Genomic DNA, 26,603 nt, shown 5'->3' on the forward strand with positions numbered 1-26,603 from the left:
TAGTATTTTGTGTAACCTGTCAAAATCCATGATATGTTCCTTGAAGGATCAGCTGTCCATCATCTTAGGGTTATTAAAAGTCAACCATGCCTCGAGGGATTGCAACAGATTTCTCTTGGAAACTTTGCCCGTAAATTGTAACAGAATCTGCAATCCTTTTTCGGTATCTAAGTCAATTACTTACTTATGGTTCTGAACATAATTTAAACCTTATTTTCCCTGGTAAGGAAAAAGCCAAGACTATACCTTGTTTCCGGTTGCAACTAAAGTCCATTCTTTCTTTGTATGGTTCAAATTCCAAAAAGTCTGGGTATTCAATTGCAATATGACTATCAGTGATTTTGCATGAGGAGCTTCGAGAAGCAGTGCTTTTGTTGGAAAGAAGTTTCTTTATTAATCTTCCTGTCTGAAGGGACCAAGGTTTATCCTCTGGTATTTTTTATCCATTTTAAACAGTGGACTGCAGTCATCGGTTTGTTGAAGCAAATATCGTTTTGCGTTCCACAATGGTTTATCTGCATATTATAGTTCATAACAAACGCAAATCTGCCTTTCCCCTTCCTAACCAACAGCATTTACTAATGGAAAACTAGCTCATCTTTTCCATTAACCTGTTCAGACATGTTCTGTCATGCTTCTGGAGCAGGTGTGACTTAAACTAAGACCTTCTGAGCTAGACATAGGAACACTGCCACTGTACCTCAAGAGCCCGAAAAGATCAATCCATGGATTTTTTTTTAAAATCAACCTGTTCAGAGACGTTACACTTGAACCCAGGCTTCCTGCCTCAGAGGTAGGGACAATACAACTTCATCACAGGAGATCATTCAAAAACCAGTCTTTTTGTTTATAATCAGTCTGTTCAATATAGTTTGACGCATTTCCAGTGCAGTTGGGACTTTGGCTTTCTGGGTCAGCGGTACCGGAGCCCTTAATCTGTTATGACACACTTGGATTCGGGTCTTTTGTCCCTGAGGTAGGAAGACTTGCACTGCTGTATAGGATATCGGTTTTTTTTCAGTTTACAGATGTTATTACATACCTCTAAATGTTTTTTTACTCTAATAACCCGCCTGTGTTTCTCATTAAAGGAGCAATAATCTACCAGGGCAGTACATTAAAATGAACATAGGAGAGGACAAGAAAGAGAGAACTAAATTAAAATGAAATTGGAGGAGGAAGTAATACATTCCAGCCCCTGCAGTTTCACATCTCTCTAAAGACTTTGAAGGCATCAGAGGAGAAAAACAACCCTTAACTATATTCAGTGGGCATCAGCTACTCGCTAAAACTTCTGCGACATATTCTGGTTCATTATTAATTCAATCATGATTTACATTGTCAGGCTTTTGTATATTAACATTATTATGGCACTATCCTAAAATCAATTATACTTATGAGAAGAAAAACATTAGATCTTTTATACAAGTTACATTAAATTATTGAAGTAGAACAAAAATGAATGGCAGGAATTCCAGATCAGAAATTGTAATGTGTTATTTTCTAGATTTTAAGTAAACTTTTCTCTTGGAGTATGAGTCCAGCAGTATTTGTTTTATAGTGATACATTGTATATTGCCATAATTAACCACAGCATTCTATTTTATTCACTTGCAGCAGCAACATAGATGATCTAAGATTTTCCTACATGTTTAAGTAGAACATTAAGTGGTAATCTCTCTGTGCAGACACTGTTCAGTATATAAGGCAATTTTAATACTTTATAATCTGAAATCAGTTTAAGGTTCTGACCATTCTGACGGTCATGATTTGGAGATGCCGGTGCTGGACTGGGGTGATTGTCAGACAATCACCTGATGAAGGAGCGTCGCTCCGAAAGCTAGTGTGCTTCCAGTTAAACCTGTTGGACTATAACCTGGTGTTGTGTGATTTTTAACTTTTGAAAATTACAGAGCAGACTTTGAGTCAGATCACCTTCTGTTACTACATACTTCTGAACTGAAGCTTGAAACTGGCACAAACATTCTAATTTGCAAAGTTACTTATGCAAATAAATAAAACTGAATAACCCAAGGATCCGTTTATTTTATGTATAGTCTGCACAAATGTATCCTGTTTCCATTACCAGTAGTCCCTTATATTGCATTGTCTATCACAGCTATTACTACCAATTGAGCGTGATTAAACTTACTATATGAAATGTAATGGAAAATGCTGATGTATCAAGGTCTATCCTCAAGAACTTAAACATAGTCCAGTTTAAATTGGTGTCCCTCGAGCATGGTGAGGTGAAGACAGGTACAGATATCTAATGAAAGACTCCAAAGTGCACCCTTCAGTATCTGAACCAGATACTGCTATTTCTGAGAACACGCACCACAAGAAAACAGAAGGATGATGTTCACTTGAATTTTCATTTACTGCAAATATATATGTGGTATTACATAAAAGTGGACTAGTCCTTCAAAAATTTTAAAACAATCATTTTTTTTTTAAGGCTGTGGCAGTGCTGGACCTCATTACAACCCCTGTAATGAAACTCATGGAGCACCACAAGACAAAAAAAGGTGCGTTTTATCTGAACAGCAAAGTTTGAAATGCTGAATAGTTTATGAAAAATTTTGTTACCATGTTAATTATTTTAACTAAGTACACTTTGGCATTTCATCTGTATGGCAGATGAAGTATAATGTGGATACAAGTAGGGTTATCCCCTTCAGTAGCAAAATTGGAAAGGAAGATTATTAGTTGAATGTCTATAGATTTGGAAAAGGGGAGGTGCAGTGTGACCTGGGTGTCTTGTGCACCAGTTGCTGAAGGTGAGCATGCAAGTGTAGCAGTTGGTGAAGAAGGCAAATGGTATGTTGGCTTTTATTGGGAGAGGATTCGAACAGTGAAGCAAGGATGTCTTACTACAATTGCATTGAGCTCTGATGAGGCCACATTTGGAGTATCATATACAATTTTAGTATCTATGGAGAATGTGCAACAATGGTTTACCTGGCTGATTCCTGGGATGGTAGGACTGACATTTGGTGCAAGTCTGGATCGGTTAGGACCACATTCACTGGAATTTAGGAAGTATTAGGGTGATGTCTAAGTTGGATTCATTTCTGATCACATCAGGTTTTCAGAGTATTTTTAAGTCATATTATATTCCACTGTAATGTTTTTTAAAAAGCAAATCATTTCAGTTGATAAACAAAAATGCCTGTTGAGTGACGTTTTGGAGTCTAGGGATGGACTCAATCAAACTATAACCCTAATACTGAACTTCAAAGTTGGACTATATTTTAATAAAGTCAGAAGTCACACGACACCAGGGTTTTATTTGAAATCATAAGCTTTCAGAGCACTGCTCCCTCATCACATCCCCTGACAAAGGAGCAGTGCTCCGAACACTTGTGATTTCAAATAAACCTGTTCTACTATAAACTGGTGTTGTGTGACTTCTAACTTTGTGTATCACGCCTCCACATCATGGCTATATTTGAATACCAGCTGACCAAAGGCACTGATGCAGAATATGTGGTTTAATATCTATTGTCTGAGGAAGGTAATTAAAATGGGATACTGGAATGCAGAAATAGAATACGAATGGTATAAAGATTCTTCTCAGATGAAAGACATAAATGAATCATTTCACTGGTAACAATGAATGAGAAAAATACTAAGTTCGCTTTCAATCAAGAAGATGTTGTGCCTCAGACTCATTTTGAGAGTTGCTAAGTAATTCCATGTGTGTTGCATCTGTACTTTAAACAAACAACATTTTGTTATAAGGAATCAGGAGGAAATTAGTGATCAGGATTGCACTTTGGAAATTGGATAAACTCTGCTTTTTCTTAGAAATTAGAAAATTTTATGAGCTAAAGAATAGAAATCTCATGTCCATAACATCCATTTGGTCTAACTGGTTCATTGTGGGATTTAAGAATATAGCTCATTGTGACCAAACTCTTGATGTTGTTTTTGACATCCATCTGGGATAACAGTCAACATTTTATATCTTGCTTTTATAAAGACGATATGTAAAATTAATCATCATGGTTAAACTTTCCAATTGCAGTTAATATGGCAGTGAATGAGTTTCATAGTGTCCCGTCCATCTTGGCTTGTAGCAAATTTTCTCACACGAGCTTACACCTTCACTTTCTTGATTATGCAACCGATGTTGAGCACATTTCTTGGGGAATCTCATGGCAAGTGAGGTGGTAACGCTTGCCATTGTCAGGACCTTCTAACAATTTAAAGCACAGCTGCACACCATTTCAACGCTACAGCAAGGATCAACCTTTCACACTGTGGTGTTCATTTCTGAAATCTCAGCATACGGTGCCAAAGAAGGCCAAGCCTACTTCCTACTTCCAAGACAGAGTTCCTAAGTTGCTGGGAGACAGGGTCATGGGGAGGAAGCAGCCATCATCTTTGCTGACCATCACAGATGGCCAAATCAATACACCCAGCCAGCCTGACGAACGTTTCAGTATGCCAAAAGTAGTGTCACAAGAGGGTAAGTGCCACCATTTTCTCCTCCTCAAATGTATTGCTCACATTATTACTTTACCACTCGATTGGCATCTCATCAAGTTAGATGGACTACACTTTCCAGTATGTATATGCATCTTGTCTACTCGAACTCTCATCCTTCCAAACTCAATGCATATTGCATTCTATACATTCTACTTGCTCAGTGGGAACACCCCACTATCTTTCCTGCTCATACACGATCACTAATTTTACTAAGCAGGGGCCGCTTGCTAGTATAACAAAAAAATTGCAATTAGTTAAACAAAGTTAAAGCCCAACTTATTCATCCTGGAGGTAAGGTTGTCTCTGATCTTCTGGCTTGATGGCCTCTTGGCCTTTTATGTACTCAGTGAATGGCTGACCTGGTGAATATCATGATCCTGATCCTTATCTTCATGCTCAGAATATTGCTGTTCATTCCACAATTTTTTTCTGCATCCAAGACATTTCCCAACTTTCTCAGCTCCAGTTATGAAGGACAAACTATACCAGAATGAGGCCCTCCCCAGAGTTGCTTTCTCTAGGACCAATTGAACTGTCTTCTGATGAACCCTGACCATTATTGACCAAACCCCAGGACTGACTTAACAGGACAGCCATGATTAATCATGTCAATCCCCTAGACTTATGTCACAATGATAACCTGACTGACAGTGTCTAGGATCTGGATCCAGAGACTTGCATGGGACCAAGTGACTAATTGACCAAGGCCAATCCAAAGAACTGGAATAGGACACGTCCTTTGACCAACTTCCCACTGTTATCAGTTGCCTGTTGCTTCTATGCTAAAAATCAAGATAAACTACAGAAGCTGACAGCCTGTAAATCTGTGCTCAAGACCTTGTGAGCTAAGAAGGCAATAAGGCTGGGAGCCTCCAAATAAGTACTGAACTCCGAGAGCTCCAGCAAAGCAGTGTAGAAACTGGCAGCCTGTAACTCCACAATAGGGTCAGTGATTGCTAAGAAAGCAAGCTAAGTGGGATACTTGTGACTATGTCAGTGTAAAAGCTTCTTGTGTAGACACATGAAATGCATGACTATCCCTGCACACATTGCAACCTGGAGGAAGCACACAAGTCAGCTCCAGGTTCAAAGTAAAGTGTTGTAGGCATGAAATGTTGGCTGAGTTGTTCCAAGAGCAAAGCTCAGTGTGGTGAGACTGATGACTTGCTGATGATGAGCTGCATGGATGAAGGGTTGAGGAGGATGGTGGCCGTGGAGCACGTAGGTGCATTATGCAGATGAACCAGGTGTATGAAGCCTGGGTGAGGCATTTAACAAGCTGCAGCTGTGTCTGATCTGTCAAACAGTTTTTGCACTATTTAATTTCATACAGGAGGAGAGAAAAATTGCAAGTGGATGTAAATAGGGTGAGTTGGGGCGTTAATGAAATACAAGTACACGAATATAGTTAGTCACCAATCATGGGTGAATGCAACAAGAATTTCAGAATATAAATGCCTGTTCAACTACAAGATGTGTGCTGTGAAGCATATCAAATTCAGTACCCAAGAGGATTACATTGAATATAGCAGATATTTACCTCGTATGTTCCTGTCACCTAGGTACAGCTGGGAGGACTATACCAGTCATTGAATATATTGTAAGTATTAAGGCTATTACAATTATAGTAAGGCACCTAAGAGTGCAACGAGATATCTGGAGACAAGTTAAGCTTCTTTTGTAAAGTCTGTAAATTTTCAAATGGAATTAGTTTGTAATCTACTTTTACCAGTTTTATGAAGAAACATTTTTCTGAAAAAAACACGCGGTAAGAGTACACAGCTTATAGACTTCTGCCTCCCTCCTTTCTCGTACCGTAACGAATCTTACACAGCTATAGTGTATACCACACAACAATCACATGCAATTCAACCGCTTCAACTTTTCTATTTATAGTGCTGTAGGGCACTCTGAGAGCAACATGGGTGCAGTAAATAGCACCCTGCACATTGGGGAATACGAATGCCATAGCTGCTTCACTACCATTGGCGAGGAGAAAGGGTCTGAAGAGGTGGTGTATGGCAAAAATGAATCTTGTTGTCAGTAACTTCCCAGAGTTATTTTGTGGATTGGAAAATGCCACACAAATCCCCCAGTGCTCCCTGTAATGAGCCCTGTCCATAAAAGTTCAGGACTGCTGTAATAATTAGCAGTCATAAGATGGGATTGCCACCTAGTTATTCTGAGCAGAAGTCCCCCTGCGAAAGCTGGTATAGTTCAGAGATAATGGGGTGAGGCACTCTCAATTTGCACTTGCAATGTCAAACAGTTGAAGAAAGTGACATTGAGGTCTTTTATGAGGGATCTAATTACCTGTGCTTCCTGGGCTGAGGTCACACAACATCAGGTTATAGTCCAACAGGTTCATTTGGCAGCACTAGCTGATGAAGCTACCTGATGAAGGAGCAGCACTCTGAAAGCTAGTGCTTCCAAATAAACCTGTTGGACTATAACTTGATGTTACGTGATCTTAGCCTGGTGGTGTGATTTTCAATTTTGTTCATCCCAGTCCAACATCAGCTTCTCCACATCATTCCTGATGCTGTGTTGCAGCTGCTGTTATCGCTGGTGTATTAAATATATTCTAATTGTTGTATTCTTCTCATAGAATCAGCAAAGCTGCAATGACTCCAATCATAGAGTTATTCACGTGAGCTCTGTGAGCATAGAATTTGTGGGAAATGTCAGGAATACTTGAAATTTCAAATAAAGAACTTTTGAGTTCTCACATCTATAAAACTGAAATGACTTCTCACAGAACAGCACTGAGGCATTCCAAAGAGATCATACTTAAGCATCAGTAAAAACTAAGCTTCAATAGTAGTTATGTCTGACAACAAAAGTTTTCAATATCAAATTGGGAATAGAGTTCTTTATTCAATTATTCACCACAAAAGACACACCTCCCCAAGAAAGAAAAGGTTCCCTTCTGCATCATAACCCTTGCTGTACCCTATTTATAAATCGGTGTGACGGTCTGGCAGATGAAATGTATTGAATTCCAGAACTTTCTGTGGTGTCATAAATCATATAGTAGAGGAGAGGCACTTGTTCAGCCCATCAAGTCCACACCAATTAAATCTATTTTAATTGTATATTTACTCCACTTTTCAGCACTTGGCCCATAGCTTTGGATGGCATGACATTTCAAGTATTCATCCAAATACTTTTTAAAAGTTTCGAGGTTCTGCACTTCAACTACCCTCCTCGGCAGTGTATTCACATTCCCGGTACCCTCTGGGTGAGATTTATTTTCCTGAAATCCCCTCTAAGTCTTCCACTTATGTTTATGACCTCTTGTTATTGACACTTCAACTAAGGATAACAGCTGCTTTCTGTCCACCCTCTCCATGCCATTCATCATCTTACATACCTCCAATCAGACCTCCTGTAAGCCATCTTTGCTCTCAACAAAACAACCTGAACTAAATTGTGCAACATCCAGGTGAATCTCTTTTGCACCCCCTCCAGTGCAGTCATATGTTACTTATAGTGCAGAGACCAGACCTGCACAGAGTACTCCAACTGTAGCTTTTGTACAGCTTCAGCATAACTTCCCTCTTCTTAAAATCTATGCCATGACTAATAATGACAGCATCCCAAACACTTTCTTAACTACCCTGTTAACCTGTCCTACTGCCTTCAGGAATCTGTGGATGAGCACCCCAAGATCCTTATGTTTCTCTGAGCTTCCTAGTGTCCTGCCATTCATTGAATTCTTTCTTATTACATCTTGCAAAGTGCATCACCTTTTTTACATACATGGTGTGCATGTGTAGAATGAGCTGCCAAAGAAAATGGTAGACGTGGGTAAAATTACAATATTTAAAAGATATTTGGATAGATACGTGGTAGGAAATGTTAAGAGGGATATTGACCAAATGCAGTCAAATGGGACTAGTTCAATTTAGGATACCTGGTTGACATGGATGATTTGGACCAAAGGGTCTATTTCTGTGCTGTTATGACTGTGATTCTTGCTTAGGTTTAAGTTTCATCTGCTATTGATCTGCCCATCTGGCCAATCTATCTATATAATCCTGTAACAAAGACAACCTCCTTTCTCACCGTCAACCACCTGGCCATTCTTTGTAAAGTTATTGTGTAGTTAGCTTTTGAATCCAGCATAATAATATTATGATGTTGTATTAGTGAGAGTGATTTGCAGGGTCCACCTGTGATGCACTGTTTTCCTAAAATCCTTAATGTTGCCTTTTCCTATTGCTTTACCTATGGCCATATGACTTTTCAACAAACCCCAGTTTCGGTCAAGCCCTTTTGCATCACTATAAATGTGCCTTGAAATTTTTATGCACTTATTGGCCCTACACACCTATATCATCATGTAGGCACAAGAATTACTGTGACCTGCTTAAACGGTACCACGATCATCACCTTCGCTCCCAGTCCACTCCTGTTTCCCTCACCCATTACAATGAAATTTATCCCAGACATGAATTGACACTTTCTCCAGGACTTCCAAGTTCTGCCTCAATAAACCCCCTGTCCATTGTTGACCTAAATCCAATGATAGACCGTGCTCCACCCCAGGATTGACTTAGCAGAATGCCCTGAGATCATGGCTCACCTCCCATACTGATGTCTCATCCCAATTGAGACATGTACCTGTAATCTCTTGCACTTTACCTGCAGAACTGATCGTGCCTAATTCCCAGGCTGCAAAGATATTGAACACCAGACCACAGTAGAACCAATACTTGACTGACTGTGGTGAATTCCCTGGATTGAAATGATTGGTGTTTTGACTAATGACAGTTCTGATTCATTCAAATTTCTGCTGTCCACTGTATACAATTCTGTGAGCCCCATCACCTCCAAGCTCCCTCGGCTGTTGTGTCCTAATGAGTAGAAGCTTAAAACTTTATACTTGTTTTCCAGTGGCTTATGATCTTAATGTTTTCCTGCTTTACCTCCCTAACTATACTTTTCACTCTCACAGTGGATTTCTCTTCAGCATGCATTTCTTAGTTTGTTACTATTATTAAATATTCATTCAGTCACTATATTCCTGACCTTTGAAATTCCCTAGATGGAATGTTCCATGTTGACTGTTCCTTCCACTTCTAAGATTCTACCTTGATGACTTATGATTTTCATATTAACCCCTATATATTAGTTCTCTTTTTCCAAAGGTTTAATGATGACCATCTTTTTTGGACATGACAGTTCAACATAAGTGCGGGTCTTTTAAAATATAAAATTAGACTGTATCCCCTTGACAGCAGAAGAGTTGAATTTTTGAGGATTTCCTTATGGACCTTTTACTTTGCTGAAAATTTGTTGGAGTAGAAATGTATTGATCGGCATAATGGCTCATTTGGAAGCAGGTTTGTTTTGCAGTTAGTTCCGCAGTTAGTTCCTCTAATTATGGTTGGCTTATTTTTTTTTTCCCCTTTCTGTAATAACCTGAGACTTATTCTGCATTACATCAAATTAACTTATGACTAGATAAATCAGGTGATATGCTTTAATAGTTTCAGCTGAAGTTGGCAGAGGTTTCACATCTAAAGATGCTACTTGGACAATGTTTGCTCGTCTTTCTGGTTTGATTATATTTATTTTTAATTGGAGGTCCAGTGAATTATATTGCCAAAGTCAACCAAACTGCTCCTCGACTAATTTACAAGTAGTAACCACAGAGGGTTTTTTTTAGGCACAGAAGTTTTAGTGGATATTCCACTTTTGAGATACTGATGAAAGAGGAGGAGAGAAAAAGGGAGCTAAATGTGGCAGTGTTGCCAATGGATTCAATCAAACTGTGTCTCAGGCCCATGAGATTCTAAGTGAGGAACTGTTTTGCATATTTAGGTTCACAAAGGAATCCTCAGCTGACCTAGTTTCTACATGTTAAACTTCCATGGCTGATTTAATAGTCAAACATGTTGACAACTAATAGTAAAGCTGGGTACAGATCTAATTTTTCATGCCACTGATTCGTTTGATATTGTATGCAGACCTTCTATAACAGCAGTTAGAGTGCTATCCTGTCCAACATTCCCAAGGCAGTTAGTGCTGTGTTTAGGAGAGCTAGGACAAGTGACCATTCTGATATAATAGAAGCATGAAAGAACTGTTCATTTCCATCATGTTGTTACTTTCCTCAGAATTCAGAGGGCAATATGAGATCCACATTTCACCAACCACCCTGTCTGTAAGTCCCTCAAATTATCACAATCGAATGGGACTGCATGGTCGGGTTTGTGAATCGCAGCAATTAATTCTCCATATTATTACCAATACAAATTAATACAAAGTGATGCCTCTGAATCTGACTTGAATTTGTTTCAGGAGGCTGTTCTGATTGCGAAAAGTTCGGATTCCGAAACTATTTTCCCCATAAGAAATAATGGAAAGTGAATTAATCCATTCCATAAGAAATAATGGAAAGTGAATTAATCCATTTTTGGACCCAAAAAAAACATTTTCAAGACACTGTTAACTGCAAATACACATGGTTAAGGTAAAATAAGATGAGTAAATGACCTAAATATCCAGTAATAATAATAAAAACAAGAAATAAATGTATTAACATGAAAATAACTTAATTTACCTTAGTGAGGAGTGCTAATGGTGCATGTGGAAGCTGGAGAGGAGGAAGGACTTCCTCTTACTCTTATTTGCTTCACTGCTCTTCTTGGATGCCATGGTGAATGCACAAGGGTGATAATTAAAAAAAAACACAGCACAAATCAAGGTGAAAACACGAGGTAATTTAGTGATGGACACACAAGAGATGCTTTCACGACTACTTCCTGGGACGAACTGAACAAACAATGTGCGACCTGAACTGTATGTGGTGTTCGGATTCTGAAAATGTGTTTGGATTTTAGGGCAAAATTTTCCTGAAATAATTGTTCGGATTCCAATCTGTTCGAAAAATAGGGTGTTCGGATTCCAGGGTCAGCACTGTACTTTGTGATTCTAACAATTATTTCTTAGAGGGATTACGGCTGTCAAGATAAATCATCATTTATTACTGTTTTGCCTTCGGATGTATGAGAACTATCTAGTTTGGAGGACATTTGGTTACTCAGTCTGTGGCTGCTCATGTGGAGGACTGCACAGATAATCAAGGAGGAGGAAGCGTGTGACTGTACGTCACCTTTAAACCCAAACACAATTCTTCAATGGCAGGCCCACTGAGTAAGTTGTAAGCCAATTTGGGACCATTGGAAGTCAATCACATCGTGTGCAACTGACATTAAATGTGAACCAGGTGTATCAAATTTATTTTTAAAACTTGTCATGAATAGATTTAGACTCTCACCATAACCATTGAACAACTAGATTCAGCTTGAAAGGAGCTGCTACTGCATTAGACTAGATAAAATTGTGTCCATAATGGCAAGATAAAGATGTGAAAGGTGAACTAATTATAAATTATTTACTGAATTTTATCACTTTTTTCATACTTTGAAGCAATTAAATTGGAAAAATCTGACATATTTTGTCATTGACATTAGTTGTGATGCTTTGCTAAATTGAAGTAAAGGCCTTGGCAGCTACATGGCTTAAATAATAAGAATATGTTTAATTCTGATTAAATCCCAATTCTTAAATCCATATAGACATGTAGGCGACCTGGGCAACATAGAAGCTGATGAAAATGGAGTAGCCTGTGTTGAAATGGAAGACCGACTTATTCGCCTAGCTGGAAAGTATTCTGTTATTGGACGTACTTTGGTGGTAAGTGTTAATCCTGTAGTGTACCTGTACACAGGTTATAGTGTAGTTTGAAGAAGCTGCCGCCTTTTCTTCCCACAGTTTCTTATCTCCGCAAAATAGAGATAACCAAAGTTAATATTACAGGTGTGGAGAGATGATAGAATAGTCCCTGGTTTTACAACCTCTGACTGAAGGCAGGTGTGTTTTTGAAAAAGTGATCTAACACTCTGAGTGCTGTAACTAAGAATAGACAAATTACAATGTTTCTGGTTTGTTCTCGAAAGGATTTTTAAAAAATAGCTCAACAAATGCGATAGCATGCACGTGCATATACAGGAAGAGGTATGAGAAAAGAAGTAGTATGCACTTAAAAGTATAACCATTCACTAGCATATTTGCTTGCTTTGAGATGAGGTCTTGAAATCTTTTTGATTCCCTTCTTTAAGGAAATAAAAGACAGTTATGAAGATTTGTAGTAACTTACTGTTTGTAAAGACTGGTTTCTTTAATCCAGATGAAGTATAGTCGATCAGTAGATGAAAGCCAGCATGAATTTTGTGTCATTGGATTTTTAGCTGCATTCAGTTCCTTTTGCTTTTCTGGCATTCTGTTTCTTTGTCTCTGACCACCTTTTCTTAAAACAACTGAAATCTGGTTCCTCTCTCATGATCGTTGTGTCTGCTTTCATTGCCTGCACTAATGGTCTCTGATGCTTTGGTCATGACATACAGTGGTGTTTGAGTTTCCTCCATTTAAATGTACTTATGATATATTCAAATTCATCTCACAACCATTCTTTAGAATCCAGTTCCAAAGCCATGAAATCTGAATGTCAATTCTGAACTAGTATTAATAACTGTTTGGATAATAGCAGCTATTAATGTTCAGGATGATTTGTTAAATTGTTGGTACCTCTCTATAAAATGTCTCAGAAAATCAGTTGTGTTTAATGCCTTGTCCAAACATGCAGACTAAATTCTAGAGCCTGACTATTTCCATATATTAACAGAGAAAAGAATCACTTTACCCGAGGACAAGGTGGGAGGCAGATTTGGATCTGGACGGGATGATGGTCTGGGGGAAGCAGTTTCAGAGTGTGTAAGGGAGAACCAAGTCTAAAGCGGGAGCAGGATAGCATGGGAATCTGGTCCAGAGTGGATGAAGGGAAGTCAACTCCTTGGGGAATTAAGGGACAACAGTTCAAGTGGATGAAATTGGGACAGTTTTCAAGGAGAGGAGGTTGGGTTGAAAACAGATGAAGGGGAGTTGGTTCTGGAAGAGGTGAAGTGGAGACCCAACCTTGGGGGTAAGAAATGTTGAAGACTGATCAGAGTCTGGAACGGGAAAGGTGGCTCATCATCTGGGGAACTGGAGGGGTTTGGGTCTGAAGAGGCAGAAAGAGGAATCTGACTTGAAGCAATGAAAAGGGTGTCGGTTCACAAGCAGCTGAAGAGGCACACCAGCTGAATTGTAGGATTTTTGAATGCATTGTTCTTGAGAGGGATCTGTGCCTTCCTTTTTAAAGTATTGGGTATATGATCGTTCTGAACATAAAATGGCTCAATTGGAGGGAGGTTTTTTTGGATGAAATTTGAAAATAGCTTTGAAAGTTGCTAAGAGTGTTCTAGAAGTATTTAGATATAAAGTGAATTATTTGAAGACTAAAGCCAAACTGAATGAATTAGCAGATAAATTGAGGAAGAAATAAAAGCAGGATCTCAAGGATAAGGTGGTTCAAGTGATTAACCAATATTTAGAATTGGAAGAAATGAAACCTGAAATTGCAATGTCATAAACTGGAATTAGCTAAGATACAGTTAGAAATGAAAAAAATTGGATTAGAAGAGAGCTAAACAGACTGTTAGGAGCGATAACCAGAGGAGGAAAATGAAGACACAGAAAAACGAAGATAAATGGAAAGGGAGATGGAATTTCAAAAACAAACCTTGTGCCTTAAAAGGGATGGTGAATTAAGGAACGTGGTTTGGCTATGAAAAAGCTTAGAGCAATGAAGAATAGAAGAGGTACACGTTTTAGAGAACAGAAAAAAGTGCCACAGTTGTAAAGGAAAAAGGCTAGAAATGTAATATGAGTTGATATGTTTCCATTTTGATAAGACTGGACATATCAAAGCCAATTGCTGGAATTTAAATGGGAGGTCAATTGGAGTAGTAGAAATAATTAAGGAAACTTCAGAAGGGACATAGGAAAGGAAATAGATCTAGAACATTAGCAGTAGAACAAAGAAGACAGTACTGTGTCTCAGTGGTTAGCATTACTGCCTCACAGCACCAAGGACCCTGGTTCAATTCCAGCCTTGAGTGACTGTCTGTGTGGAGTTTGCACGTTCTCCCCATGTCTGCACAGGTTTCCATTGGGTGCTCTGGTTTCCTCCCACAGTCCAAAGATCTGCAGGTTAGATGAATTGGCCATGCTAAATTGCCCTATACTGCCCAGGGATGTGTCAGCTAGGTGGGTTAGTCATGGTAAGTATGGGGTCGGGTGGGATGTAGACTTGATGGGCTGAATAGCCCGAACTGTACTGTAGGGATTGTATGAACGTGCTTACTTATGGTATACTATGGAGGTAGAAATGGTTCAGGACAGGCATGAAAATTCTTCTGTAAAGTATTGACAGGGATAATCAGGCAATTGGAGATTGAGGGTTTTTTTAAAGAGATCTCAAAAAGGGAACCCATTCCTAATAATTTGAATCAAGGAGGTAAACCTATATTGAGAGAGAATTAAGCAATCAGTCACTGAACTGGCTTAATGATACTTGTCTTCTAGACAGATGAATGAAGGTAATATTAACAGGAGGTTCACAAGAGGTTTACAAACCAGTCTTGTTGTACAGTTGAATTAAAGTTAATTAAATTAAATGAGTATTAAAATAAATTCATATAGTACAAATTGACTTTATTTTGGGTAACAACCTGGTAGGTTCAAGAATATTGGCTTCACCAAGAATGATGAAACAACCAGTAGATACTGAACTGTTATAAGAGGAACGTATTGGATTGTTTTCAGACTCTGTTGTGACCGGATGTCAGGCCCATAGAATTAAACAGGAGGAAAAGTCTATTAAACAGTGGATTTGAAAATTTAACCGAAATGACTGAAAGCAAAAAAATGAGACCGATGTATTTAGCCCATATGTTTTGATAGTAATCCAACAAATGGATGTCAAACTAAAAAAAAGGAACCTTGATTATCTGGCAAGATTGCAAAGTCCTGATGCTTGGCTAAATTATGTTATCCAGCATTCAATTATCTGGAATTTGATTAACCGAATGAAATACGCATTGCTCATGTCCTTCTGATAATTGAGGATCCTTGGAAGTTGGATCAGAGACAATACTGGTGGTGTGTTAATATTTGAAAAATGAAGTGTTAATGATTAAGTGGAGATCACCTCAACGACCCTGATAGTGAATGGACAGTGTTGTTCAGAGTAGTGTAAATTCTGATGGTTGATCACTTAGGTATTAGCAAAACACAGGCTAAAATGTTAAAACCTACTTACTAGTCTGGACGATGTAACAATGTAGTTACATTTTCAGACACACATGTCAGATAATGGGGAAAACCCAGCTCTCAATTAAAACTGTGACCTTAACTTTGGTTCTTCAAAATCTGGAATTATTTAATGGTTTGTCTAGAACCCCTGCCTAGAACTAGGAAGGGAACCAGCATTTTTGAACAATTATGAATGTTTCCACAGATTTCCTGAAGCAGAGCCTTCAGGGAAAATTACTGCAAAAGTCGTGGTGAAAAAGTTAGTTCAAAGTTTCTTTTTAAACAAGATATGGATTATTTAAAGACATGCAATCAGATGAAGATTTAAATATTTAAAGAAATTATGAATAGTTTGGAATAAAACAATTTATATCTGCTCATCACCCATTATTACAAGGTGCATTTGAAAGAAGATATCATTTGAGCTTATTGCCAAGAACATTCTAATTGATTTGGAATTTTTCTGTCACTATTTGCCCAAATTAATCCATGGGATGTGATTTTGAACTAATATCTGGACTTGAGGTAAGAGCTCAGCTCTCCATCTCATGCAGAGTTGGACAAAGAGTTTCATTCCAGAAGTGAGATGAGTGTGACAGCCCTTGATATTAAAGCTGCATTTCACTGAATGTGGCACCAAGGAGCCCTAACAAAAATGGAATCAAGGGGCAAGTTCTCCACTAGTTGGAGTCATGCTGGGCATATTCGAAAATGGTTGTGGTTATTGGAGGTAGTCGCCTCAGGTCCAGGACGACTCTGCAGGAGTTTCTCAGAGTAGTGTCTTATACCCAGCCATCTTCAGCTGCTTCATCAATGACCTTCCCTCCATCAGAAGGTCAGAAATGTGAATGTTTATTGATGTTTTCACAAGGTTCAGCAACATTCATGGCTCCTCAGATACTGAAGCAATCCATGTTCAAATGCAACAAGATCTAGATAATTTTCAGAACTGGGTAAAAAGTAGCAAGTAACATTTGCATGACACAAATGCCAGGAAATGACTGTCATGAATAAGTGCTAGTCTAATCACTATCCCTTGACATTCAATGTGTTACCATCACTAAATCTCTCACTACCAATATCCTGACGATTACTTTTGACCAGAAACTCAACTAGACTTGCCATGTAAACACAGTGGCTACGAGAGCAGATCAGAAGCTATAAATACTGCAGTGATGGACTTGCTTGAAGGAATACAGCTCCAACAACACTCAAGGAGCCTGACACCATGAAGGACAAAGCAGCTCACATAATTGGCACCACATACACAAACATCCCTATGATACTCAGCAGCAATGTGTAATGTCTACAAGATGCACTGCAGAAATTCATTAAATATCCTTCTCCACACTTTCCAAACCCACAACCACTTCTATGTAGGACACCACAGCAGATATTTGAGAATACCACTACCTACAACTTCCTCTCCAAGCCACTCGTCATTCTGGCTTGGAAATATATTCACTGTCACAGGGTCAAAATCCTGGAATTCCCTCCCTAAGGATCATACCTACAGTTCATAGACTGTAGCAGGTCAAGAAGGCAGCTGACCACCACCTTCTCAAGAGCACCTAGGGATGGCCAGTCAGTGACATCCCAAGAGTGAATAAAAAAGGACCACTTAATTAGTTAGGGAGAAATTAGTAAACTGAAGCACAAACAATGCTTCTAGCTGATGTTTCAAAGTTTGGAGACAATTTGATCATATAATGTAAATTGGCTAAAAAAGTTTTTAAAAGGTACATAACCAAATAAAATAAAGCAGATGGAAAGGCCAAAGCTTGAAATATTGTGACAAGAGATAAGGTGTTAGTGCTGTTACCTGTCCTGGGGAATCATTGAAAACAAGTTCACTGGACCTTACTCAATATCAGAAAGGAACTGAATGTGTAATAAGTACACCAGCCGGGACGATGACTTATGTTTGTCTTGATGGAACCTGCTTGCATTCAAAACAAGCTGAAAAACAGATGATGAAAACTCATCACAGGCAATAATGGATATTATGTCATTTAAGACACCCACCATTCTTGAACTCCAAAATTAAAATCCCAACTTGTGAGTTTATAGTTTGTGTATATAACAAAGATCAGATAAAAACATTGAGTGAAATACAGAATAATAATAATGTAATTCACTACCATACCAAATGCTTGAAATAGGTAACATGAATGTGCTTATAGATAGGTTTTATGCAAAGAGAAGGGTGAAAGTAATAGATAAGGGGCAGAAACCCAGAATTTTCCCTAGAATGTAGGTCATCAAGTCTTGTCTGCCTTCATACCACAGTGAATTTTCCCTAGTGATGGTTGCTCTAAGTTTGTCCATTTCTATAATTTTTGTTTTACCTGTTATTGTTGGGATAATATTAGTGTCCTTCATGAAAACTGAGGCTAAATATTGAATTAGTGATTCCAACGTTTATGTATTCCCTATGATTAATCCCCAGTCTCATCCACCAAGGGCCCAGTGTTCACTTTCGTTACTCTCTTCCCTTTTATATACTTGTATGAGTTTTTATTATCAGTTATTGCTTTGTGCTAGTTTATTTCATAATTTGCCTTTACTCTTTTTGAATTTTTAGTAACCATTTGGGAAACTGTTAAAGATCAACTACCTTCCAGCCTGCCACTTGCCTTTGCAATATGACATGCCTTAGTTTTTGTCTTTACGTTATCTTTAACTTGCTTGCTAAGCCTTGGATGTTTGTTTCCCCTCTTACAATGTTCCTTCCTTTTTGGAATATATTTTACTTTGGAAAAATTGAGTGTTTCCTCAAATACATGCCACTGTTCATTAACTCTCCTACCTTTCTTGTCTTCCAGCTCAATCTATCAGTGCCACATCTGTCCTCATACTATATCTGATACCTTTATTTGATTCCAGAATGTTAGTGTCAGTCTCCAGTTTCTTGTCTTTCAACTAAGTTTGAAATTTGAGCATGCCATGGTTACTTTTTCCTCGAAGGTTCTTTTACAATGAGATTATTCATTCGTCTCACATTGTTACACAATAGCCAATCCAGAATAACCTGTTTGATTGATTCTACAACATATTGCTCCAAGAAACAATAGCTAATACTTTCAATGAACTCTCCCTCAAGACAACCCTTGTCAATTTGATTAATCCAGTCTAAATACATATTAAAATCATCAATCATCACTGCTGTACCTTTGTTACAAACCCCCAGTATTTCTGCTTTATACTTTACTCCACTGCAGGACTACTGTTTAGGAACCTAAAAGTTACCCTGTTCAGGGACTTCTTTCCCTTGCTGTTTCTTTCTTCTACACAGACTGATTCTATGTCTTGAAGGAAAAGCAAGGAATTTATGTTAACTTTCTCCTAAGCACTGGTTTGGCCTCAACTGAAGTTCTTCAGGCAGTTCTGGCATTGCAACTTAAGAAAGATGTGAAGACATTAGAGATGGTGCAGAAAAAACAATTGCAAGAATGGTCCTCTAAAGGGGGGACTTCAGATACATGTATAGATTGTCATTCTTTTCCTTGGAGAACAGAAGATTGAGAGATTGATACAGATATTCAAACATATTGTCAAAAGATTTAAAGTAAAAGATAGAGGTGACACAATGAAAATCTTTTTTCATAAGCAAGTGTTTAAGATTCAGAATGCAGTGAGTATGGTTTAATCAAGGCACTCAAGAGGAATTTGGATTTTTGTTTTGTAAATCTGCAGGCTAAATGGAAAAATTGAAGAAATGACACTCGAGTTGTTGCATCAGAGAGCCAACACACACAGTGGGTTATGTGACAATAAAGGGTAATGGTTCCTCTGTGCTGTAACCATTTTCATGGTTTGATTTTTTAAAAATTGTGCATGGATTTATACAAGGCAATTCAATCATCATTTCCATAGACATTCCCATTTCTGTGCTTCTTGTTAGTTTGGTTAAATGTGAGGGATTGCATTTTGGTTAAAAAAAAACAAGAACAGGACTTGTACAGTCAATGGTAAGACCCTGAGTAGTAGTGTCAAACAGATACCTAGAGGTTCAGGTACATAGTTCTTTGAAAGTTGTATCACAAGTTGTCAGGGTGGTTAAGAAGGCATTTAGTACACTTGCCTTCATTGCTCAGATCATTGAGTCTTGGAGTTGGGATGTCATGTTGAGGTTGGATTGGACTTTGATGAGGCCATTTTTGGAGTGCTGTGTGCAATACTGGTCGCCTTACTAAAGGAAGGATATTAAATTGGAAAGGGTTCAGAAAAGACTTACCAGGATGTTGCCAAATTGGAGAGTTTTGAGTTGTAAAGATGGGCTGGGACTTTTGGATTGGAGTGTAGGAAGTTGGAGGTGACCTTATACAGGTTTATAAAATCATGAGGGGCATTGATAAGGTGAATAGCAAAGGTCTTTTCCCTAGGGTAGGTGAGTGATTTCTAAGCTAGGGGGGCTATTTTTAAGTTGAGAGGAGAAAGATTTAAAAGAAACGCTGGGGCAACTTATTCAGAGGGTGGTTTGTATGTGGAATGAACTGCCAGATGAAATGGTAGATGCAGGTACAGTAACAACATTTAAAAGACATTTGGAACAGGTACATGAATAGGAAAGGTTTAGAGGGGTATGGGCCAAATGCAGGCAAGTGGGTCTAGTTCAGTTTGGGAAACATGGTCAGCATGATGAGTTGGATTGAAGGGTCAGTTTCTATGCTTTATGACTGACTTGCTCAAAAAAATAGTCTTGTTAGATGTGACAAATTCATATTGCCTTTCTGATCATGTCAATTTTAAGTGCACCTTGTGTTCCTAATTAGATTGCAATAATTTCCATATAATAGAGAAACAGGATTCTACGGCTTGGTTCCTTTTTGTTACCGTTCTTAATGACAGTTGTTGTTTTCCAATCCAAAGGGATAGTTTGAGCTTGGAAGTTAATAGCAAAATCATTTGCAATTTCCTCATCTAATAGCTTTAAGCCCTTGGTAGAAATCATCATATGCTTAGCATTTATTCATCTTCAGAGCTATTATTTTTTCTTGCCCAGAGTAATTAAACTAGTCTGAATGTACAAGTTCTTAAGACAAATGCCACCAATGTTTTATGTAGCTGGGATGTATTCACATTATTTGTGAAATTTAAGTTCATGGTAGCTTTGTTGCATGAGGTAACCTTCTTCATGTCATCCAGTGCTGTTAAATTTCCATAAAATAATCATCTCTTTCCACAGGACTAGCAACCTTTTATAATCTGGCAAGTCTTTGGAGCTGTAGCTTACTGGGATTCTTTGAATGTAAAGATTAAAAAATCTTTACAGAAATATTAATATTGAACAACTTGCATTTTATGCACCTCTTTTACTATATGCATAACTGTTGCTTTATTTCTATTGTTACTAGTCAATGAATTTAGTGGAAATTTGACAGGCTGTTTTGCAGTGCTGCTACTAGGTTTAATTATCATTGGTTCATTCTGTGGGCAAAACCTTAAAATAAGATGGTCAGTAAAGCTAAGGAAAGATCATGGGCTGAATTATACATTTGTTTGAATAAGTGCTAGTTGCGTTGAATTTTTGGAATGTTTTTCCACCACTAGCCTCAACCAATTTTGTCACTATATCTTATCAATCTTTACCATATGTTGTTAATTATCTACTCTGCTGCTATGATACCTCTATCTTACAGGATTCTAGACCCATCTTACCATATGCTGTCCCATGAACAACTTATCACTTCCAGGATATCCCAGAATTGACTAGCATCCATCTTTAAAATGCTAAAGTATATCTTGCATTGCACAGTGCAGAGAAGTGAAATATGGTGGCCCATGTTTTGAGCAGTAACCAGGAGGTCCTGCTGAACAGTGAAGGTGTCATCTTTTTCCCCCAGGATCAGCAGCAGTGTCCATGACCCTAGACTTTGCGAGCCTGAGCCAATGTGTGACCCAGTGCAGTCTCAGCTATGTCGAAAGATGGTACTGGCTTTCTTAAGTGCCACCATCTTCTCTCTGATATCTTGTACTACTAAATCCACCACCCACTAAGTCTTATGTTCTACTATGCTCATGGTTGCCTGCAAAGTCTTCCCTTGCAATCTTACCCACCCAAATTGCCTGACATCACTAACTCTGTATGCCGTCTGTGCTGTCTACTCGCTTAGTCACCTCTCAACCAGGCTTAATAGGCTGTGCCAGCCTTAGTTTGTTATAAAGTCATAGAGCCATACAACACGGAAACAGACCCTTCGGCCCAAGCAGTCCATGCTGAACATAATCCCAAACTAAACTAGTCCCACCTACCTGCTCTTGGCCCATATCCCTCCAAACCTGTCCTACTGATGTACTTATCCAAATGTCTTTTGAACAATGTAATTGTACCCACATCCACCACTTCCTCAGGAAATTCATTCCACACAGGAAGCTTTTTTTTCTAGAAGATGGTTCATGTCTTTTTAAGATCTTCTCTCTCTCAAGAAAGATGACAGTCCACAATAGGGCAGCAAGGGTGATCACAGGTGGTGGCTGTTTGAAATTTGGCTCCTAATCCCTTTGGTGGAGAGCACCCCAACTAACCATCCCAAGCAGTTGACTGGCTGAGTTCAAATCCTTGGACTGGTACAGTGGGTGCCCTTGACTTACTGTGCTGGGACCTGATTGAAAGTTATCCCCCTTAGCTTCACTGAAGACAACTGATACCCATGACAAGCTTCCTGGTCAGCAGTACTGAATTGTGTGCAGCTGAGAGGTCAAAATAAGGATGCTGAGAGCATCCAGATAGGTCAGAGTGAGTGAGCACTAACAGAAAGCAAACAGGCTTGGATATGCAGTTTGATCCAAACCACAAAGTGGCACTTATCCCTAAGTGTAGTGTCCTTCCAGCAACAATGCAGTGATAGTTGTTGGTTCAGCTTGAGATGCCACTGTGAAGTGCAGAGGTTGACTGTAAGCATATGGGAGATATGCATATGGAATATTGCCTGAGGTGTGGGTGCTGAGTGTGCAACACTGAGTCTTTTTGAACTGAAGTTTCTGGATACCCGCTGTAACTTCATGTTGACAGTGTTTGACTTTGAATTTGTTTGGTACGTTTTAGGAAGCAGAATAATGGAGGTGAGTGAGTTGTAGCATTTTTGTGGCATCTTTAATGAACAGTAATTCCCCTTAATTGACAACAGACCACTGCTTAGCAAGAAACTACCATGCTGCAGATGCAACAACCTTTTCTCAACATCAAGGTAGGTCTCATCAGACAACTTGGCATGATTTTACTATAACCCACTGTCATTCAGGGCTCTGTGAAAGTTAGATGGAGTGGAACTGTAAAGTTTCAAATAGTACCACTTAGAATTTTTTAAAAATTCAGTTGATATAGACCATTTTGAACTTTGAAAGAAATCTAATTTTCACATCAAAGATAGTCTTGAAATGTAATGTAGTTTGCATGTAAAATCTATAACTTAACATGCCCTCAAACTGTACTACTTTTCTATCCAACAGAAGTGTACTTTTTGCACATTCATAAACATACTTCAGAATAACTTTTAACCAAAATTGTACTTTTGTTTTAATTGAATTTTCAAAAACTCTTTAGGTATTTGGGACCATGAGTAATTAATATCTTGTAAAGCAACTTATTTGCATTTAGTCTTGTGCGTTTACTAGTGTGGACTGATTGTGATGTATCTTTTCCTTTTTAAGGTTAATGAAAAGGAAGATGATCTGGGCAAAGGTGGTGACAACGAAAGTCTTGAAACAGGAAACCATGGAGCAGGTGTAGCCTGGGGTATAATTGGAATAGATGAAGACCCTAAGTAAATATTTAGCAAAGAATTCTGGTTAGAGACACGATACTGATGTCATAGACCTAAAACTCTAGTCATTGTTATAGATCGCAATTGCATAATTTTGTATTGTTTCCAACAATGTTCATGCACTTATAAACTGTATGTCAGGAACTTAATCTTTAGGGCCTGTTTTTAAAAGTCCAAATGTTACCTCTAAAGGTGGGGCTAACTTGAACATGCTTTTTGTTGCTTTGAGCATTTTTAATTTTTTTTCTTTAGACATTGAATACTGATATCAAAGAATGACTTGGATGAGTTATTGAGTCCAGCACTTCAAGAGATCTGAATTGATATATTTCTAAAACTGGAGTGACCTAGGTTAATAATGGTATCAATGAGTAATTTAAATATACTGGTCAGAAATAAGTGATTTCCAAACCAGTCGCTCAGCATTCTGAGGATTCACTGGAAAATAAAAAGTCAACACAGTTTAATCATAATTATTTTTAAGAGATGGTGATATATCCTATTAAATCAATTTGGAAAAGCCATGTATAATTCATTGTATTTCTTAAACTAATATTACAGTGTTTACAGCATTTAACAGTATTGTATTTAAAAATGTAAACTTTTTTTAAATGTGAAAGTTCAACAGTGCCTACTATTTCCCCATATCAGCCAAAATTAAAGTTCATCAATAGAGTTCAAGCCACATGACAGTAATTTAGATGTGTGATTGTAACAATTCTTTTCTCAAATTATTAGCTTTCCCTGCAACCTTTGTTTCCAAACCTTTTACTGGGCTGTGAAGTGAACATAAATTACTTTTTAGTTTTGATGACTGTTGTCAATTTGAATAATTTATGACAAAGGCAGGAAGAAAGTATGTCAATCAACAAAGCTTAATGCAATTATTTTACATTCTGGTACATTACATAACTGTTGGATCTGGGGAGCATCTGGCTAGGTGATAACTTGGTAAAATATGAATTAGAACTTAAGGTAGAATTTCCGGTGAAGGTGGTCTGATGGTTAATGATGAACTCCAGCTGCAAAAGGTAGGACTTGTGGAATATTGTCACCTGTTACAATTCTGCTATAATCTCTTACTTCATTACTATTTGTAAAATTTTGAAAAGATTAGCCGCTGCATATCTCTGTAAAACGAGACAACAAATACTTATGAAATTGAGAAATTGAAGGTAGGAAAGGAACAGCTTTATTCATCCTTTTCCAATCCAATTTTGTTTCTGATATAAAGGTAGATAGGAAAGGAAATTGTCAGAAGAAACAAAGCAGCTACAAAGCGATAGATAGATGTCAAGTATAATGCAAGAAATGAGTTGACTACTTCAGGGTGAGGAAGAAAAAACATTGAAAGAGTGCATTTCAGAATACCAATCCATGTACACAAGTCACAGAAAGTTAACGTAAATTCAGAAAGTAATTTGGTCTATGGTTTGCTTTGCTATATTTACAGACCTAACCTCTTGTAACACTCCATCACCACCACCGTCCCTGCCCCCACCCCCAGAAAAAAACTAGAAAGTCTAGGGCACTTTCTTTGCAGTTGTGAAGTCAAGAATTCAGCTTTACTTTTCCCTTTCAGTTAAGATAGGGATTAAAAAAAAAATCAAAGCTTTAAACTGCAGATTGCATTTCATCTGGTCAGCACACTGCATGTACTACGCATATAGTTTGTTGTTTACTCAAAAGGGCTGCTGATTTTCTTTTGAAACAATTAACTTTGGTATTCTCTCAACTTCTAACATTTCTAGGTATTTTCTAATCAGCCTCTTCAGGAATGTTGTTATATACCTCTGGGGCAGACAGGACTTAAGAAAGGAAGTTCAAGTTTTTATATCATTGCAAAAGAATGTGTATTCAGTCTGGTCATTAACTCATTTTATTAAGTCTACTTTAGAATAGACGGATATAGAACATTTTCTCAGTGAATAATTTGCAGAAATGTAAAGTGCTTTCATCTATTGAAGTCCCGCTGATAGGCAATCCCTGTTGAAATGTAACATACCCTTAAGATAACTTGAGAATCTGTTTTTAGCACTGATAAAACAAAAGAATCCACAGCACTATTTACCTGTTTAATGTAAACTTGACAGGACTTAACATTGCCTCCAAAAGAAAGCATTGTTGATCATGTAGCAATCCTTCAGTAGTGTATTAGAGACTGGCAATTTTGGGCTTCACCCATATTGTATAAGTAACCTACAACTTTTTTTCATATTCATCCAATAATACTAAATGTTTGAAGCAAAGTAGAAACAGCAAAAATGAAATTCAGTATTGAAAGTAGTAGCTAGTCAGCAATTTCAATAGATTACACTACAAAGATGTTACTAATTTCAGAATTTGTCACCCTTCAAACCACATTCCTGCCATCTACATGAAAGCTGCTTTGGAATATGCTGGCATTAATTGCTAATGGAGACCTTTAATATAGTCCTACAGATTGCATATTTGAAATTGCTTGGCTGGAGTTAAGCACACGTAAATTGCAAGGTACACGGAGGAAATTATCCAGGGCAGTTTATTTTCTTTTGGAACAACTAATTTCAATATCCTCACTTTAGCTGAAAATGGAGTGAAATCTATCATCTTCACCTCATTAAGTTTTTTAGTGCTTTGTTCTCTTGAATGCTAATTTCAAGATTTAAACACATCCAATAGTTATTAATTTCCCCCCCCCATTGCAAAGCACTGGTTAATATGGTGTATGAAATCATTTTGATATCAGACATCTAGATCTTTTCCTTTTTTAATAGGTTTTCTCTGGATGTGTCATAATCCTGTCAACTTTTGGCAAATCTACTTTTCAGGAATCTTCCAAATGGTGATGTTTCCACATACTTGCTGTCCTTTTCCTTCTATGCAGTCGAGATCTTGGATTTGGAAGGTGTTGTTGCAGAACATAGTGCGGATGGTACATATTGCAGCCTTGGTAGAAAGCAAACAGGATGGGAAATAGGCAGTTTTGTCCTGGAAGGTTGAATTTCTTGAGAGCTTTGAGACTAGGATTGAGTGACTTTTCCTTAGAAGGTGGAGAAATTCAGCAGAAATGGCAACTACTGTGGAGGGAAAAACAGTTAATGTTTCAAGGCTAGTAACCTTTCATTAGAATTGAAAAATATTGGGAAATAGTGGTGA

General features: G+C 38.0%; 1 protein-coding gene across 1 annotated transcript in view; it reads left to right on the forward strand.

The window, feature by feature from the left end:
* LOC140485903 (superoxide dismutase [Cu-Zn]-like) overlaps positions 1-23,982 on the forward strand; it is a 62,457-nt gene extending 38,475 nt beyond the window's left edge. The window contains exons 3-5 of the mRNA XM_072584351.1: positions 2,459-2,528; positions 12,084-12,201; positions 23,353-23,982. Of these exons, the coding sequence (XP_072440452.1) occupies positions 2,459-2,528; positions 12,084-12,201; positions 23,353-23,469 (305 nt within the window). The 3' untranslated portion in view covers positions 23,470-23,982. The remainder of the gene's footprint in view (positions 1-2,458; positions 2,529-12,083; positions 12,202-23,352) is intronic.
* Positions 23,983-26,603: the final 2,621 nt, after the last annotated feature.

The sequence above is a fragment of the Chiloscyllium punctatum genome, chromosome 15, assembly GCF_047496795.1.
Source record: "Chiloscyllium punctatum isolate Juve2018m chromosome 15, sChiPun1.3, whole genome shotgun sequence".
NCBI lineage: Eukaryota > Metazoa > Chordata > Chondrichthyes > Orectolobiformes > Hemiscylliidae > Chiloscyllium > Chiloscyllium punctatum.